At 46.1% G+C, this 19,635-nt stretch overlaps 1 protein-coding gene and 1 non-coding gene across 2 annotated transcripts in view; both read right to left on the bottom strand.

Annotated features, from left to right (window-relative positions):
* Positions 1-19,635, bottom strand: part of LOC144111267 (uncharacterized) — a 242,809-nt gene that overhangs the window by 16,598 nt on the left and 206,576 nt on the right. Inside the window, exons 10-11 of the mRNA XM_077644496.1 lie at positions 8,733-8,878; positions 5,646-5,727 (exon numbers count right to left, since the gene is read on the bottom strand). Coding sequence (XP_077500622.1) covers positions 5,646-5,727; positions 8,733-8,878 — 228 coding nt within the window. The remainder of the gene's footprint in view (positions 1-5,645; positions 5,728-8,732; positions 8,879-19,635) is intronic.
* TRNAS-ACU (transfer RNA serine (anticodon ACU)) lies at positions 16,899-16,970 on the bottom strand. The gene has a single exon. It is a non-coding gene; the product is annotated as a tRNA-Ser (tRNA).

Below are 19,635 nucleotides of genomic sequence, written 5' to 3'. Positions count from 1 at the left end.
CGAACTTCCAAGGGGAATCGTCATTCCTTCGTTATATTTATTAAATCTTTATGAACCATTTCGTTATAACGAGGCTAGACTGTAGTACCGAAGGAGAAAAACGTGTCGCGCAGTCCTGAAATTTTTCAAACACTTCGATTGCCAGCGGTGACGATTTAGCCTCTCGCACCAATCAGCAGGAGCCAACGCTGGTTCGGCGTTAAACTTCCCATGCAAATTTTTGTTTTGTTTAATTATTCCGCATTTTTGTTGCGCATTTTTGTTTCGTAAATGTTAAGCAGTGTTTTCATGACATTCGCATATTAATGGTTTCTAGTAATGTACTAACTGAGGTAGTATGTAGTTCGGGTGTCCACCGATATATGCGAGACAGTAATTACTATGGCATTTCCTTTCCTTAAAACCGATTTTCGCAATCCGACCGCGGCGGCTGCGTTTTTATGGAGGCAAAACGCTAAGGCGCCCGTGTGCTGTGCGATGTCAGTGCACGTTAAAGATCCCCAGGTGGTCGAGATTATTCCGGAGCCCTCCACTACGGCACCTCTTTCTTCCTTTCTTCTTTCACTCCCTCCTTTATCCCTTCCCTTGCGGCGCGGTTCAGGTGTCCAACGATATATGAGACAGATACTGAACCATTTCCTTTCCCCAGAAGCCAGTTATTATTTGTTATTATTAAACTTCAAAAAAGCAAACAGTGGCACTATAAACGCCCGCTTTGGATAAGAATTTCAACAGTTTTCGATAAGCTGATGCGGCATTGATTCAGAAACTGCGTAGGAATAACAAGCCACGCCGCTTATTAATTATTCGAAGCATCACGTCACAGAGAAAAAAAACTGCTTAACACGCTCTAATGAAAAAGAAAATAGTGAACACCGAGCGCTGTTACTGGCAGGGAGTTAGAGGTTGATAAACTTTCACCCACGCATGCAACGCGGCATACTAAACAAGCCTCACTGAACAACCCCTAAAAACGCGCTGATCGCCTGGATTTCGCCTATAGTTTCCCGAAACACTCCGCTTCTCGCATGCCGCGGTTTTCCTCTCTTCTTGCGAGCACGGCGCGTTTTTGCACGTTTCGTCGCTATTGGCCGATTTTTATTTGCGCTGCTTCCATTATGACCCGGCTTTCTCATTAGCTGGGTTGGCGGGAAAAGCTTTTGTTACTGGGCTTTCCTCGGCAAGTGGCGCGCGGCAACTTTTCGAGTGTTAATTAGCTTACGCGGCCTGTTCGCTGCTACTGCTGCTGCTGCTGCCCGCGCGGCACGATTTCGACGAACCTCTAATTAGCTGCCAGGCGCGTGCGATCATTCAAGATCGTACGCGGCCGCTTCGGTTCACCGCCGACTTTATACAGAAGGACGAATGGTACAAGTGATGTTTCTTTTTGTTTAACCTCCGATAAGACCGCCGAAACAAAAACAGCAGTGAGGTTGTTTTCCTTTTTTGTTTAGTACGGTCAGTCCAGGCCTATGCTCTAATTGCTTTTCCGCAGCTTCTTAGCACAGGTCACCAAGTGACGCGAAACGCTAAATGTCCTACTGAATAAATGCTGCCGCCTGGCGTCTCAAGCTGTCACTATCCGGCCGGAATCAGACCATATTGAACGAAAACCATATGAACGAACAAAAGCCAATCTACCTGATAAATCAGCGTGATCAGCAAGTGAATAGAGGGGGAAACTTGTTGTAATTGCACACTTTATGCGACTAGTGCAGCGAGCAAACATAGAACTAAGCGTTCCTGAGAAATTTATGTTTATTAGCTGGGTACCATATGAACAAAGTCCATATGAACAAAAGCCAATCTACCTGATAAATCAGCATGATCAGCAAGTTAAACTAGTTGTAATTGCACACTTTATGCATCTAGTGCAGCGAGCAAACATAGAACTAAGCGTTCCTGAGAAATTTATGTTTATTAGCCGGGTACCATATGAACAAAGTCCATATGAACAAAAGCCAATCTACCTGATAAATCAGCATGGTCAGCAAGTAAATAGAAGGGGAAACTAGTTGTAATTGCACACCTTATGCAACTAGTGCAGCGAGCAAACATAGATCTAAGCGTTCCTGAGAAATTTATGTTTATTAGCTGGGTACCATATGAACAAAGTCCATATGAACAAAAGCCAATCTACCTGATAAATCAGCATGGTCAGCAAGTAAATAGAAGGGGAAACTAGTTTTAATTGCACACCTTATGCAACTAGTGCAGCGAGCAAACATAGATCTAAGCGTTCCTGAGAAATTTATGTTTATTAGCTGGGTACCATATGAACAAAGTCCATATGAACAAAAGCCAATCTACCTGATAAATCAGCATGGTCAGCAAGTAAATAGAAGGGGAAACTAGTTGTAATTGCACACCTTATGCAACTAGTGCAGCGAGCAAACATAGATCTAAGCGTTCCTGAGAAATTTATGTTTATTAGCTGGGTACCATATGAACAAAGTCCATATGAACAAAAGCCAATCTACCTGATAAATCAGCATGATCAGCAAGTGAATAGAGGGGGAAACTAGTTGTAATTGCACTCTTTATGCAACTAGTGCAGCGAGCAAACATAGAACTAAGCGTTCTTGAGAAATTTATGTTTATTAGCCGGGTACCATATGAACAAAAACCAATCTATCTGATAAATCAGCATGATCAGCAAGTGAATAGAGGGGGAAACTAGTTGTAATTGCACACTTTATGCAACTAGTGCAGCGAGCAAACATAGAACTAAGCGTTCCTGATAAATTTATGTTTATTAGCCGGGTACCATTTGAACAAAGTCCACATGAACAAAAGCCAATCTACCTGATAAATTAGCATGATCAGCAAGTGAATAGAGGGGGAAACTAGTTGTAATTGCACACTTTATGCAACTAGTGCAGCGAGCAAACATAGAACTAAGCGTTCCTGAGAAATTTATGTTTATTAGCCGGGTACCATATGAACAAAGTCCATATGAACAAAAGTCAATCTACCTGATAAATCAGCATGATCAGCAAGTGAATAGAGGGGGAAACTAGTTGTAATTGCACACTTTATGCAACTAGTGCAGCGAGCAAACATAGAACTAAGCGTTCCTGAGAAATTTATGTTTATTAGCTGGGTGCCATATGAACAAAGTCCATATGAACAAAAGCCAATCTACCTGATAAATCAGCATGATCAGCAAGTGAATACAGGGGGAAACTAGTTGTAATCGCACACTTTATGCAAATAGTGCAGCGAGCACACATAGAACTAAGCGTTCCTGAGAAATTTATGTTTATTAGCCGGGTACCGTATGAACAAAGTCCATATGAACAAAAGCAAATCTACCTGATAAATCAGCATGATCAGCAAGTGAATAGAGGGGGAAACTAGTTGTAATTGCACACTTTATGCAACTAGTGCAGCGAGCAAACATAGAACTAAGCGTTCCTGAGAAATTTATGTTTATTAGCCGGGTACCAAATGAACAAAGTCCATATGAACAAAAGCCAATCTACCTGATAAATCAGCATGATCAGCAAGTGAATAGAGGGGGGAAACTAGTTGTAATTGCACACTTTATGCAACTAGTGCAGCGAGCACACATAGAACTAAGCGTTCCTGAGAAATTTATGTTTATTAGCCGGGTACCATATGAACAAAGTCCATATGAACAAAAGCCAATCTACCTTATAAATCAGCATGATCAGCAAGTGAATAACGGGGGAAACTAGTTGTAATTGCACACTTTATGCATCTAGTGCAGCGAACAAACATAGAACTAAGCGTTCCTGAGAAATTTGTTTATTAGCCGGTTACACACCCTTGTTCCTCTACACACCCGAAGAATAGTAAATAAATAAGTTTTAATACGATTTTAATGCTGTCCGGACGCACATCGCAAGTTGTAAACAAGGAAAAACGCCGCAGACCGTGCAGCTCATGCCACTATATTTTCGTCCATAACTGACGGCGGATTTCCGGCAAATAAACTCGATTTTTAAACCGACAGCACTACATAGTGCGTGCTAAAATGCAGATAACATCAGCAAGGCGAAACGCGACAGGGGATCAGAATTCAACGCGCGTTAACACTACGACAATCAACTGGTTTATTGTTTGTGGTTTATCCGGGTTTAACGTCCCAAAGCGGCTCAAACTATGAGGGACACCGTAGTGAAGGGCTCCGGAAGTTTCGACCACCTGGGGTTCTTTAACGTGCACTGACATGACGCAGTACACGGGCGTCTTGAATTCCGCCTCCATAGAAATTCTACCGCCGCGGCTGGGATCAAATCTGCGTCTTTCGGGTCAGCAGCCGAGCGCCATAACCACTCAGCCACCGCGGCCGCAACAATGAACTCAGTTTGTTCAAGACCGCACAAACCAGCCGCTGTTATTTAACCCTTTGTTAAGATACAAGGCCTTACAATCGGTGGACAAACTTGAGACCATATTAAACAGCACCTTCAAACTCCATCCCCAAATCGTCAAGCCTTTAATTAAGCCGAAACGTCAGTGCCACTGCAGCTCTTCCATAACAGTTGCCCGTCGTTGTTTGCCTGGCTCCTGTCAGATAAATTTGTGCGTCTTTCTTCTGTGAAGTGCATCTTCGTGATGGTAAATAGCTCGCACAGTATTCTAAGAAGTCTGCTGTGAGTCCATGTTTTCCGCTATGAGCTGCATATTTACGACCCCGATGAAGCTGTTCGGATGTTAGCGGCATTTTCTACCTTACATCATGAGGAGAGTAAATGTAGATTACGACAATTCTGAACCTAGTACGTGGCCCTCGCATAAGTCACTCCACATAGTATCATGCTCGACGAAACACTCAATTTCTTCTTTCAAACTTTCTCTTGTTGTCACAACCCTAAATCTCGTTGCCCCCCCCCCCCCTCTCTATCCCCGTTCTCTCTTATATATTTACTATTCGCTTCTGTATCTCCTTCACTCCGCCCCCGGGTTCATATATTTCTATTCCTTATACTAGGCTCCTCTTCAGAGTGCAGCACAAAACCGCATGCTGTACATAAATATTCTAAACTGCCACTAAAGCTTTTTTGTAATTCTGTTCTCTCTCACCCGCATCTCTCATAGCCTCGGTCGTTTTGCGACGTTCAATTCTATAAAACATCACTCGCTTTGCAGAACATCGTTGTAGCTATTCGCCTAGAGCGAAAGTATGCACATATTCAGTTAACGAAAAACAAATTCCTAACGGTACAAGGAGCCCCGCCGCGGTGGCTGAGTGGTTAGGGCGCTCGACTACTGATCCGGAGTTCCTGGGTTCGAACCCGACCACGGCGGCTGCGTTTTTATGGAGGAAAAATGCTAAGGCGCCCGTGTGCTGTGCGATGTCAGTGCACGTTAAAGATCCCCAGGTGGTCGAAATTATTCCGGAGCCCTCCACTACGGCACCTCTTGCTTCCTTTCTTCTTTCACTCCCTCCTTTGTCCCTTCCCTTGCGGCGCGGTTCAGGTGTCCAACGATATATGAGACATACTGCGCCATTTCCTTTCCCCAAAAAACCAATTACAAGTAACCAGAAATTCATCGATATATCAAGCGATACACTGATTGATTGATGGATTGATTGTTTGTTTCTTTGATTGATTGATTGATTGATTGATTGATTGATTGATTGATTGATTGATTGAAATACCAGCAGGCCTCACCCTTTGTCGTCCAGGAGCAGAATGGTCTCCGAACCTTCCCCGCTGCGGGCAGTCAGCGAGCTTCCAAAGATCCCAAACACAGCTTTGAGAAAAAAGAAACGAAACAAAGAATTGAAAGAGCACTGAATAAGTCTACAGCGCTTGAGCTTTCGCGCAAAAGACTGGTCGCAAAACGGAAATGCTGCGCAGTAACAAAAAATGAGCTGACCGGAATAATATTTAAAATTGGTATCCTCCTCGAGGCCGTTCGCAGTTTGGTAATCGGGGATGAACTTTTGCAACTTTCTTAAAAATCTTGGCGGCCAGCGCAGTATTAGCAAACTAACCATCAATTTTGCGTAGTTTATGAAATGGTGGAACATGACTGGGTCACTGCTGGGCTGAGGTAAGGATAGCACCTTATCGATGACCCTATCCTTACGCTAGGACGAAAACAAAAGTGATTCAGTTTTTTTTTTATTCAATAAAAATAGCCAAGACATGATATATTTTCACAAACAGTGGCGTTAGAGGATCAGAAAAGCTTTCTTCAGAAAACTGAAAACCTGTATAGTTAATAGATATAAATAAAAAATGAGAAACAGCAAATCTTCTCAGTTTCCTCGCAAAAGTAATAGAATCAAAACACAAGAGCCTAACTGCTGCACTGAAAAAAATAAATAAACGCGAATAACAAATTGTTCTGCAACATACCACTCAACAGATGTACACCAGAGAAAGCCTTCGCAGAAATTCTCACGCTACTTTAAAATAACAAAATCTCGACGCCCTCTTTACCACTCAAGGGTCCAGAAGAGGCAACACTGGAAAACCCACTCCATAAAAAAAAACAATACACGAAAGCAACACGCCAAATTCGGGGATATTGTTCGCATATTTCGCATATTTCCAGAGTGCCCCGCCGCTGCACAATCCTCCAGAGACGGCCGAGCGGTCTGCTTTTCCAACGCGATTTGGAGTTCGGCTTGGTTGGTTCCCTCCCTTTTCCTTTATTCTTCTTTCTTTTTTTATATTTAGTAAATTATTATATTGAATTGGTATAGCGCGCGCAGAGAATTTATCGTTCTCGCGTCGCCTGGCCAGCGCGGAGTATGCCCTTGGCATATGTTGTTTCCGCCGTGGGTTGGCGTTCAGAATTTTATTTTAAGCCGAATGAAGCTATCCAGCATCACAGCAGCGGGTGGACCGTTTTCCTGATTTTATCTTTCCCGCCTTTACCTCGAGCGAGGAAAAAGAATTAAGATCAAAAGCGCGTGCATTGAACACTCCTCTCTGCTATCTGGGTCAGCTTTGGCCATTGTCTCAAAAACAGGCTACAGGGCGGTTCCAGCAAAGACTCGAGGAATCGTAGATTTTCAATCGCTTCCACTTTTGTTTTCATATTTCCTTTAATAATAATACTAATAATTGGTTTTTGAGGGAAAGGAAATGGCGCAGTATCTGTCTCATATATCGTTGGACACCTGAACCGCGCCATAAGGGAAGGGATAAAGGAGGGAGTGAAAGAAAAAAGGAAGAGATAGGTGCCGTAGTGGAGGGCTCCGGAATAATTTCGACCACCTGGGGATCTTTAACGTGCACTGACATCGCACAGCACACGGGCGCCTTAGCGTTTTTCCTCCATAAAAACGCAGCCGCCGCGGTCGGGTTCGAACCCGGGAAATTTTTTCTGCAAGATTCGTTTTCGTGCATATCCATCGGCACCTAAGAACAGAGTGCAAAGCTCAGGTTGTCTGACTTGCTCATGTAACCTCCTGTTTGCAGCGTCCGTATTTTTCCATGAGCTGCTTTAGTAACATGCAGCCCAAGAGTTTCCAGCATGTTTCCCACGTGCTCTGACACAATATATTCAGACACACTTCGATCTATGGATTAGAATATCAATTGTCTTCAGCAGCACAGCAACTACACGTATAGCTAAGTTAGAACAAACGAATCTGACGCCTAAAACTGAGGTCCTTTCTGTAGACTCCGTCAGAAGCACATGCAGGCAAATAGCACCAAACAACGCCACACAACTATTCCCTCCTGGGGAAAATGACAGCAGGTTTGAGTATGTTACGGTTCCTCGTTCACCGAATTCTACACCCGCCGCGGTGGCTCAGTGGTTAGGGTGCTCGACTACTAATCCGAAGTTCCCGGGTTCGAATCCGACCGCGGCGGCTGCGTCTTTATGGAGGAAAAACGCTAAGGCGTCCGTGGGCTGTGCGATGTCAGTGCACGTTAAAGATCCCCAGGTGGTCGAAATTATTCCGGAGCCCTCCACTACGGGACCTCATTCTTTCTTTCTTCTTTCACTCCCTCCTTTATCCCTTCCCTTACGGCGCGGTTCAGGTGTCCAACGATATATGAGACAGATACTGCGCCATTTCTTTTCCCCAGAAAACCAATTACCAATTACTACTACGAATTCTACGACCGCGCGGGGGGGTATCACTGATGCATACATATCACTGCACCAGAGCCACCGAATGGGGCCCGCGACCCAAATTCTTAACCTCAAGTACATAATTTCATCTTAGAATCTTGCCCATCAGCATTATAGGGAATGAAAACTAGTTGAGGCCAACTGCTTTCACATATCGCTTTTTTATATCAGAACATGTACGCCACAGAAGCCTTAGAACAGAAACTCTCATTGTCAGGGCGAAATGCTGAGAGCTCTCACAAAGTGCTCATAAAACTGATCACTGACTAAGTGACTGCATGCGCTAGATACATTTCATCCGCATATTATGATGATGATGCACATCCGCCAACTACACCGCACTTGTTGATCCTTTTTTGTGTTTTTTTCTTGTTCATATCATATTTCTGCATAACGGCACTGCTTGGAAGTTTTCATTACGCACACATCTAGCTCGTTTCCTTATGAATCAGCATCATACAACGGACCCTACAACAAAGTAAAAAGGTATCAGAATAATTCATTATGTAACTAACAATTAATTAACTGGTTCGTTTGATTGATTGATTGATTGATTGATTGATTGATTGATTGATTGATTGATTGATTGATTGATTGATTGAATGAATTAATGAATGAATGAACGAACACTCCCTTGTATTCAAACGTGGACTACTCACATTCATCCTCCATATCGACCTTGAGATAGAGCGGTTCACCAAGATCGACTCCAGCAACTTCATCTCCGGAACTGTTCACAACCCTCAGCCGAACAGGTGGCGTCGGTGCCAGCCCCGTGATGACTTGCGTCAAGCTCTGCAGATCCCTAAAAGACAAGTAAGAAAGGAGAGAAGGAGGCTGATTAAGAAAACGGCGGAATAAATAAAGAGAAAAAAAAGCTGCCACGCCGGAAAGCCAGCCTAAACTTCGCTAATAACGTTACTATAAGAAGACATGGCCATTAAGTGAGGCAAATGTTTCAAAATTGTGACAGGAAGAATCATCAAAAAAGCGAAGTTTGCGAGACTGTGCTTAAGTTGTTCGATAAACCTAGTTATCGACATGCAAGTGCATGAGCGAAAACTCCTGACTGAAGTATGAGGAAAAGGGAACGTAGGGAGTTTTATTTAATCACTCGCGCAGACCCCGGGAAGGAGTACTGCGTGAGGAGAAATCTGCGCAATCACTAAAATACGAATCATTACAGCATGCTTAATGGTGGTCGGCCTTTATTTTCAGCGGCAATAATCGTTATCTGACATGCACCATTCTGTCTCATATATCGTTGGACACCTGAACCGCGCCGTAAGGGAAGGGATAAGAGAGGGAGTGAAAGAAGAAAGGAAGAATTAGGTGCCGTAGTGGAGGGCTCCGGAATAATTTCGACCACCTGGGGATCTTTAACGTGCACTGACATCGCACAGCACAAAACGCTAAGGCGCCCGTGTGCTGTGCGATGTCAGTGCACGTTAAAGATCCCCAGGTGGTCGAAATTATTCCGGAGCCCTCCACTACGGCACCTAATTCTTCCTTTCTTCTTTCACTCCCTCTCTTATTCCTTCCCTTACGGCGCGGTTCAGGTGTCCAACGATATATGAGACAGATACTGCGCCATTTCCTTTCCCCAAAAAAACCAATTATTATTATGCACCATTTGAGAATAGCTTGTCATGAGCTTCCAATGGCCCAAAGCTAAGTGAAGATCGGCAGCATCTCGAAAATGGCTGTCCACGAAAAATCAGACACGCTGAAACAGACCATCTCTATGCGGACGCAGTTTAACGGATTGACCGCTGCGATGATTCAGTGGTTATGGCGTCCTGCCGCTAAGATTCAAGTCCAGGTTCGAACTCCACAAAGGCGGGTACAGTAAGATGGAAGTGAAAATATACAACGCCAGTCCCTTCCGTGCACGTTGAAGGCATCCGTGCGGTCAAAAGTAGACCGCAAAAACCTGTATACGGCTTTCCTCGTATCCAAGATGCATATTTAGAATGTAAACCACTAACAGAATGTAACACCACTTTCGCATGAATGTATCTTCTACTTATATTATGGGAAAGACATAGCGTGTCGGAAATTGGCGTGGTGTCCTTGTTTCCAGCGCAATTACCAGACCCAGTTCCTCCTCGCTTAAACGAACAGCTGCGAAAATTGTGCATAAAAACCGCACTCGTTATTACTGTTTTCGTCTTATATATTCAATAGCTCATCACAAAACGATGTCACGCTCCACATCAGGTAAGTAACGCTTACCAGTTTTCGCGCTTGAATTCGATCGCGTAGCTCACGAATGTTTGGGTATGGAACGTCTGCTACTTTGTCACCTGACGTTCTACTAGCGGTACCCTGACTACGGGAGCGTGTACAACTACAAAGTGTCACTACATGTAAAACTCATTAATGGCCTGTTTATGAAAAGATGTCGCTGAAAAGTCGCTTCGCGAAATATCTTTCGTTGGCGTTCCGCACCATTCCATGTGGTTCTTTGGTGCCTTTTTTTCTTCTTTTCCTTTACCTTCCGCACAGAGCACATCTCCCGATACGCTACGCATGTGCCTATCTGACGCAGTCTTCTACCCTAACGTCTAGCATTCATCGCCCATTAGTTCCACCGATTCAAGCCTCTCACACACACACAGTACAAACAACTCACAACAGAGGGCGACCGTGACTGCACGACATAGCACGCCTCGGGGCTGCATGCCGGCGTTCCTCGCATGAAATGGTAAACGTGCACTGGGCTTTCTTTCCTTCGCTACATTGCGAAGGTAAAAAAAAGCGCCATTCCCGCAAACGCGTAAGGGCCCTATTCGCGACAGCTGACGCCCGCATCTAAGCCAACAGCCAGCACCGTCCATAATAGTACCCCCCCCCCCCCTCTTTCCAGCTGTCAAGGTGCCTGACACGGCTCCATAAGCATTTCCTACGCTTCCAAATGGTTTCTCATAAAGGCCCGCGATAAAACGCGGAATAAAGCACGACAGAGGCAAACCCGCAGTCAAGCATGCATGTTATATACTACAATCTACCACCACCCGTACACGGTCGAGCGACCTGTCCTTGACGTGCGCTGGGAAATGAAACAAAAACGAGAAAGCCAGCAGTGGTGCAATGTACGTACATCAAAAGAACAAGGTATACACGGCAGAGGGAGCCAGCGTAGCAAAAAGCGGACCAACGCCGAGAAGCACCCGGAGGGTGTAGCGAGAAGCCCCACCAGCTTCGACTCACGCCTCAGGGCCAGAAGCAAGAACAGCGCCAACAGCAGCAGCGCAAACGGCTACAAACATCCGGCATATCGTGGCTGCTTTCTATAGCCTCCCCCCCTCCGCTGGGATTGTTGCCGCCGCTGTAATCATTTCGAGCCCGCCCGCTCAGCGTGCAAGCTACGCGAGCGACGCTCAGCGACCCGCCCGGCTGTGTTCTGGAGAAGCCCATCATTAGACGCGTCCCTCACCTCCGCCCCCCCCCCCCCCCCCATATGCTATTCTGTCCTTGCTTTCTATACGTCTCGGTTGAGCAGAAAGTATTCGTATTCCCCGCGATGGGGCGAAGCTCCGCTTGAGTGCGGGGGTCCGGTTCAAAAGCGCGGGAACGTGTTGTTTTCGTTTTTGAATTTTTTTTTGTTTTTTTAGGGGGACAGTAGCTCTCTCCGCCAGCGTATGCTACGCGATGTCCAATGCGCTCTTTGAACTGATGCCTAGATTGCCGACCGATGAGTATTCAGCGTTGTTCGGTGGTTGAGTCGGGAAATGGGACGCCGTGACTTCCTTCTTTTGTGGACGGAATTTGCTTCTGACCTCGCGCACAACTCCAGAGGTCACAACCGATAGTCGCCCCATGCGTTTACTGATCCTTAGTTAGCGTGTCGTATGTAACTTTCCGAATTCCAATAATGATAATAATTGGTTTTGGGGGGAAAGGAAATGGCGTAGTATCTGTCTCATATATCGTTGGACACCTGAACCGCGCCGTAAGGGAAGGAATAAAGGAGGGAGTGAAAGAAGAAAGGAAGAAAGTGGTGCCGTAGTGGAGGGCTCCGGGATAATTTCGACCACCTGTGGATCTTTAACGTGCACTGACATCGCACAGCACACGGGCGTCTTAGCGTTTTTGTGCGATGTCAGTGGACGTTAAAGATCCCCAGGTGGTCGAAATTATTCCGGAGCCCTCCACTACGGCACCTATTCCGAATTCCAGCTGTTACACATCTCGGTTTCTACGCGCGAGCATAAATTCGCATTCGTAAGAATGATAAAGGAAAATGAAGGAAATTTTTGGGACCATGACGCGCATAATAAGTGTTCTTCCGCATCTCAAAATTACGCATCTCGTTTGGAGAAGCAAATGCATGCCAGAGTGCTACACTTAATTCTACGTTCCTGCGTTCAGCACTTGGACAGTGGTGTGGTTCGCTCCGGCGTGCTACGGTGCGCACTTTGGCTGAAGGGATTTGGTATATTTCGCTATATTTTTTTAGAGTATACGTATAGCCCAAGAACGACATTATACTCTAAAAACTTATTAGTTACTTTGCATAAATACGCTTCCTTAAATTTCTTGACACGAAGGTAGCGCGAGGGATAGGTCTATTACCGCCACCACAGATGATCACTGGCTTTACTTTCTATCCTGGTGGCAGCCATCGCCTAACAAGTAAAGCTCATCAAGTATCATACTTGCTTGCTTTGCTTCCTGGTTTAACTACTCTCTAGCCTACGTCAACCAAACTAATCATTGCCTTTTACTTCTACCATCTTTCATACGGCACACGTAAGCAGCTAAGGCTATCACGAGGCAAACATGTTTTCTTAAAAATGGCTGCCCGTCACACACACTGATGTCACGTGCAAAGTGAACCTCAGGGATGTATGGCAAAGAATGTTTTTCAGTTTCATTGAGCGGGTTTTAAATTCCAGTGCGCCTGAAGCAACTGTAGCAACTAACGCATTATTTCACGCCTTTGCCTACTACACAGCTTTTTTTACCACCCAACGTCAAAGCACCCCCTGCTGAAACCGCCAATCCGAACTTCCATTCGCCTCAGCCACAGCCACCCCATAGCCAGCATCACGAGCCGTACTTTAGCAATGAGCAGTTCTTTTTTTCCTGACGCAATAACCCATTGGAATGCCGTGTCAAACGACGTAGTTTCATGCAACGATCGCAAAGCATTGCGCGCGAAACTCACTAGTCATTTTCTGAACACGTGAACTTGCCCTTACTTTTTCCTGCATTTTTTCCTTGTATTTTTGTGCTTTCTCTTTTCTTTTCTCCTTTTTTTTCTTTTTTTGCTTATCATTTTGTAACCGCTTGATCCTCTTTTTTTAGTGTTTTTTAGTGTTTACAGTTCCAGTGTTACGTTCATTGTGCCTATGTTTTCATCATGAGTGCATTTACACAAACCCATTTGTAAGCCCCTCCTCATGTAATGCCTTCGGGCCTTTAAGGATGAAATAAATGAAATGAAGTGGTCCAGTTTAATAGAGCCACAAAATTGGGCTTTTATGTCATTGCGAACTACTGCGCACCAAGAGCACCAAATATCGTCTCTGGCGGCAAACTTTCGTCCGCAGCCCCTCGAACCCAAACCCACGCTCGTAGCTTCTAAACGTAAAGCGCTTTCCCTTGTCTAAGTAGTGGTTTTATTAAAAATAGTAGTAAAAAGGAAGGAAAAGATTCTTGCTAGCCCCGGCATCTGCCATCGATACTGAAGCACCTGAGCTGGGGCAGCGGAAATAAAGGATAGCAGGCAGAATGGAGAAGTGTCTAACCGTCGAATACACATTTTACCTTTGGCTTGCGTACCAGGGAGAGCGTTTCCTGACGCTGTGCTTATACTCGAATTAAGCTAGCGCTGCAATAACAACAAGCACGGAACGTTTCCCTGGCGTTTGCTACTCGACAAGTAATTGGTTTTTGGGGAAAGGAAATGACGCAGTATCTGTCTCATATATCGTTGGACACCTGAACCGCGCCGTAAGGGAAGGGATGAAGGAGGGAGTGAAAGAAGAAAGGAAGAGAGAGGTGCCGTAGTGGAGGGCTCCGGAATAATTTCGACCACCTGGGGATCTTTAACGTGCACTGACATCGCACAGCACACGGGCGCCTTAGCGTTTTTCCTCCATAAAAACGCAGCCGCCGCGGTTGGGTTCGAACCCGGGAACTCCGGATCAGTTGTCGAGCGCCCTAACCACTGAGCCACCGCGGCAGGTAATACTCGACAAGCTCGATTTCCGTTTACGGCGTAGTCAAGAATCCCGCACCCCCCCCCCCCCCCCCCCCCCCAAGGAAAAACAGTCGACCCTCACTTCTCTGTCGTAATCCTTCTTCCTCTCTGTGCGCAAACGCAAGATGCCTGTCTTCCGCTGCCATGACAAATGGATTCATTTTATCCTTTTTCTTTCTTTCTTTTTACCCTTACGTACGCCCGTGCCTCACACCTGAGCGAAACGACGTGCGTTCGGGAGCCCTCTTTTCCCTTAACCTCTTCCCAAAAACGCTGCCCCTCGTGCATTCAAGCGCTCTCCCCAGTCCTCCCGCATTTCCCCCTCCCCGTTACCTCCTAATGCCATTCACGACGCTGACAAGGCTTCGGATCGGCTCAGCAGGAAAAGCCTAATGTATCTCATTAGCCGTCACTGCCTCCCCCTTCCCCGCGTCCCAATTTCGTTTTGTAATTTCTGTCGCACTCAAAGGCTCGTCAGTATGGTAATTAGCTCGCCGGCCATAAGATTATTCCAAAGACTTCCCCTTTGCCTTTTATTTCTTTTTCCATCCCGTTCCTCTCCTGCCTCTTTACGTCGACATGCCGCCGGCGTCCGCTATACTTTCAAGCTTGGAGTTTCTCTGATACACAGCTTCAATGTTCCTAGCTTCCTTCTTTACGGCTTATTTTTTTTCTCTCGTTTTCCTTCTAAGTCTAGGCAGCAGCATTCGGGGGACCCAGGTACCCGTGTGCTCTAGCGCGAACGTTCGAATTTGGGCTGAATAGATCCCAGTGTTTCAGAGCAAAATTTGGTCATTGATTTCTTTTTTTTGCCCGAAAACTGCCATAACGAAGAGACCTAGTCCTACGTACGCGTCGAAGCTCAAGAATTAGGGGAAATCCCGCGAGCGATTAAAGAAAGACCTCTCCGCACCCTCCTCACTCTCGTAATATGTGCGCAGTAACTGTACGGTCCGCAGCCCTCGTCCACGGAATCGGCTTCGATTGAAAGGACCACTCGCAAATGGACCGGAAGTTATATTAATTACAGTAGTGTAGGCAGGGGCTCTCTCTTTGTGACTTTGTCCGCGGCTTCGTGCTGCTGAACTGTCTCTCTTGTTTTATTCGTCGTCACTTAAGGACCCTTAATTGAGTCGCTGGAGGACAGAGATGTGAATTCACCGAAGGCCTTATTCCGGAGCCCTCCACTACGGCACCTCTTCTTCCTTTCTTCTTTCACTCCCTCCCTTATCCCTTCCCTTACGGCGCGGTTCAGGTGTCCAACGATATATGAGACAGATACTGCGCCATTTCCTTCCCCCCCCCAAAAAAAAAACAATTATTAAAACCGAAGGCCTGGCAGTCGCAGCAACAGCGCGAGTCTTTCACGAAAACAATAGGGAGTTTTTGTGTGATTTGTTGACCGAAAGGAAATTATGCACTGGCGCGCGAAGTGCCGCGGTACCGGAAGTTTTAAAACTTAGGCACGCGCTGAAAGGATCATGGCTACCATTTTATCTACTCGGTGCTGTTACATTGCTATGCAAACATTTGCTTTATGTATTGTTTAATGCAAACTCCGGCCACGTCAGAGAATCCGCACTTCTTGAGCAGTCGCATTCAGCGCTTTTTTTATTTATACAACGTAGCAAACAGCATAAAATTGCATTTACTCGACCAAATATTGCCTAAGCGAAAAAGACTGCATAAAGTACTCTACAGCCGCTTGGTAATTCCAAATTATGAGACTAAGGCACCAGGTTGGAGGAGGCAAGGAGATAAGCGAGAAATATTCTAGGCAAAGGATTGGTGCATAATTTGGAGTGGGGAGTCACTGCTAATGTCATGTCTCTAATCAAGAGACATTTTGAGGAGATGGAAAAGACGCAAGAACAAGCATCATTGGAGGCGGTCGTCCAGTACGTTGGAGTAGAGTCAAGTGGTTAAGTTTTCTCGTGACTCTACCCTGGAGTACTACCGGGAGAGCGACAAGGCGACGTCTCGGCCAACTGCAGCGTTTACATGAACTTGACAAAGCACGGGTCGAGTCTGTTATTAAAGATAAACAACAGGTTGTGAGGAGGAAAAGCGCGACCCCTACTCTTCACTTTTCCTCTGCATGTTTACTCTTTCCTTCGAAAAGGGGACTCAACCCGACCTCTGTCGAGTTCGTGTAAACTCTACATTGGAGCAAATACATCTCCTTATAAAAGCTCGGAATAGTTATTTTGTGAACGTCAATGCCCTTGCTACAATTTTACCGATGTACTTACTATACGTACAGCTCCGAAAGCCCCTAAGAGTATTTAGAATGCCTTTAGAACGTGCCAAAGATATAGCTGGTTATTTCGTTGCTGTTGTGAGGGACGCGTGGAGCTATTTCCGACACAAATCATCGAAATATATATAATTGGTTTTGGAGGGAAAGGAAATGGCGCGGTATCTGTCTCATATATCGATGGACACCTGAACCGCGCCGTAAGGGAAGGGTAAAGGAGGGAGTGAAAGAAGAAAGAAAGAGAGAGGTGCCGTAGTGGAGGGCTCCGGAATAATTTCGACCACCTGGGGATCTAACGTGCACTGACATCGCACAGCACACGGGCGCCTTAGCGTTTTTCCTCCACAAAAACGCAGCCGCCGCGGTCGGGTTCGAACCCGGGAACTCCGGATCAGTAGTCCAGCGCCCTAACCACTGAGCCACCGCGGCGGGGACAAATCATTGAAAAAAAATGGCTTTGGTTTAGCTCTGGTTAAACCTGGAGTGATGCGATAGCTACAGCTGGCTGAGTGGAACTCGCTCAGTCGAATTGCGAAGTCAGTGTTTCGCTGCTCCGTTTCGCCGGGCGTTCCCTCTTCATCTTCGTCCCACTTGACACAGCGCATGCCCACAGCTGTGGCAGCTGTTGCGCGCCGCGCCGCCGGCAGCAGCAGCAGCTGCTCCACACCACGTGACCAACAAACGTGACCAAAGGCAGCACCACGTGATCAACCAACGTGACCGATCACGTGACCAACGGCGTCGCCACGAAGCTCAAGTGGCGCCACGCTGAAGGGTCGATGAAGAGGCGTAGTGTAGCTATCGCTACAAAAGTAATCCCGCCTGCGTTTAAAAGTCGCTTCCACAACTACAGTGTAGGAGTTTAAACTCTGCAGTTGGGCATCTTGGCGGCTAGACAGGTTTTATTAAAGAAAGGCGCAACAAAAAAAACGACTTGAGTGATGCCCCGCCGCGGTGGCTCAGTGGTTAGGGCGCTCGACTACTGGTCCGGAGTTCCCGGGTTCGAACCCGACCGCGGCGGCTGCGTTTTTATGGAGGAAAAACGCTAAGGCGCCCGTGTGCTGTGCGATGTCAGTGCACGTTAAAGATCCCCAGGTGGTCGAAATTATTCCGGAGCCCTCCACTACGGCACCTCTTTGTTCCTTTCTTCTTTCACTCCCTCCTTTACCCCTTCCCTTACGGCGCGGTACAGGTGTCCAACGAATATATGAGACAGATATTGCGCCATTTCCTTTCCCCCCAAAACCAATTATTATTATTATTATGATTCAACGAACACTGAAAACTAGCGGATAGAGCTGTAGAAAACCAAGGAGAATTCCAATTAAAACAAGGACTTTTTTTTCCTATCCGTTCTATGCACGTTCCAAAAAAACATGTCCTTGTTGTTATTGGACGCATCCTCGGTGCCGTCATCTTTAAACTCCTTATTCCGCCGTCTCCGTAATGGCAAATCCTCCGCAGCTGGTTCCTTCCACTTATTTATCATTTATTCCGGATTCAAAACGTACGCGTGGATGCTGCTGGGAAATGAAAATTTCTCCACTGTGGCGAAGACGTTTGAAGACACTTTGGGGGGGGGGGGGGGGGGAGAGAGAAAAAAAAGTACGCGTCGTGAACTCGTTTCTGAATATAAAACCTGGATTGTGCCACCACGAAAATGAACCCCGAAAAGTCGCTAAGAAGAACGCAAAATAAAAGTAGGGAGAATATGGCTCGAACGGGGGGCCTAGCGAACGCTCGATTACCCCTGCCATCTTCGGGTACATTTTCTCGAATAAAGCGCAGGCAGCAGGAATATTAGAAATGCGGTGTGCACGCACAAAAAAAAATCAACTTCAGAAATATAATTTCTGAATGTTTGTTTCTGTGTTTATGACACGTGATTATACATGCGCAAGAAAGGAAAAAAAATAAGCAAGGAAATTGAAAAAGAAAGGCAGAAACAAGTGCGCGAGCTTACACGTAGAAACAGGCTTATTGAAACGGATGCAAGTTATGACGGCGCTGTATTAATCAGGCAGCTGGCTCGGAACATCCACTTCATTGGAGCTCGTTTCAGGGCACCCACTTGGTTTCGTCCCGCACTCTCGAGAATACGGACATGAAATTACTTTATAATTGATAGCGGAACACGCGAAAAGAATTATTAAGCATGGCACAGTATATGCTGGCCGAAAGGATGTTACACTTTGCAAAAAATAAGAGGTCGCCATTTTCAATAAATGTGTTCACAAGAGGCTTAGTTTTGCCGTATCGACTTTCTTATGCTTGTTTTGTTGTTTTATCCCTCCTTTGACGATGACACAGAAGCCCTATGATTAGCGATGTACTCGTTACAAAATGGAGCCTCATTACCTGTTCAGCGGTTACTCGTACGCTTGCATTTCAACATGTCGCTCCTGTCTGTGAAATGAGTCAGCCTAATATGAGAACTCCTTTTTTTACTTCTAACATTGATCTTCTGTGTGCTCCTGTACGATGTTCAGTCACAATGCATTAACGCTGACACCGTTGTGGCTGACATGCGGCTCTGCAGCAACAGCTAGGCCGCAGCGTTCATTTGGTGATCAATCTCTCGCGATCAACCATTAACTGTATGACACCTTCCAGGGTGGCAGGGAGGGCGCGCTGCCTATCCAGTGTGCGGAACACAACCAAAGCAGGTTTTTGCAGTTGGACAGCAACGCCACGTACATGAAAGCGAGATTGAGGTCTCCACTGACCCACGGAGCTGGTTGTGAGCCTTTCCTTTCGTGAAAATGAACAGCCTTTGTAAAGTTGTCAACGCCAATGAACTCTATGAACGCCATCGGCTCACTTGTTTGGTTTTTGAGGAAAGGAAATAGCACAGTAACCGCCTCGCATATCTCGGAGGACATCCGAACCGCGCCGTAAAGGAAGGGATAAAGAAGGGAGGGAAAGAAGAAAGAGAAAACTGAAAATTGAAAGTTGGACTTTGAGGAAGGCGCGGCGCTGCGCAGCGGCGGGACACCTGTGGCTCGGCTCTACTAGTGGCACATGTGTAGTAGTGACTAGTGAGTGAGAGAGAGAGTGAAACAGGCTACGGAGTCGGCGGCGGCCACCTGCGCCT

The sequence above is a fragment of the Amblyomma americanum genome, chromosome 11 (assembly GCF_052857255.1).
Source record: "Amblyomma americanum isolate KBUSLIRL-KWMA chromosome 11, ASM5285725v1, whole genome shotgun sequence".
Classification (NCBI taxonomy): Eukaryota; Metazoa; Arthropoda; class Arachnida; order Ixodida; family Ixodidae; genus Amblyomma; species Amblyomma americanum.
This window is presented reverse-complemented; position numbering and strand designations above follow the sequence as displayed.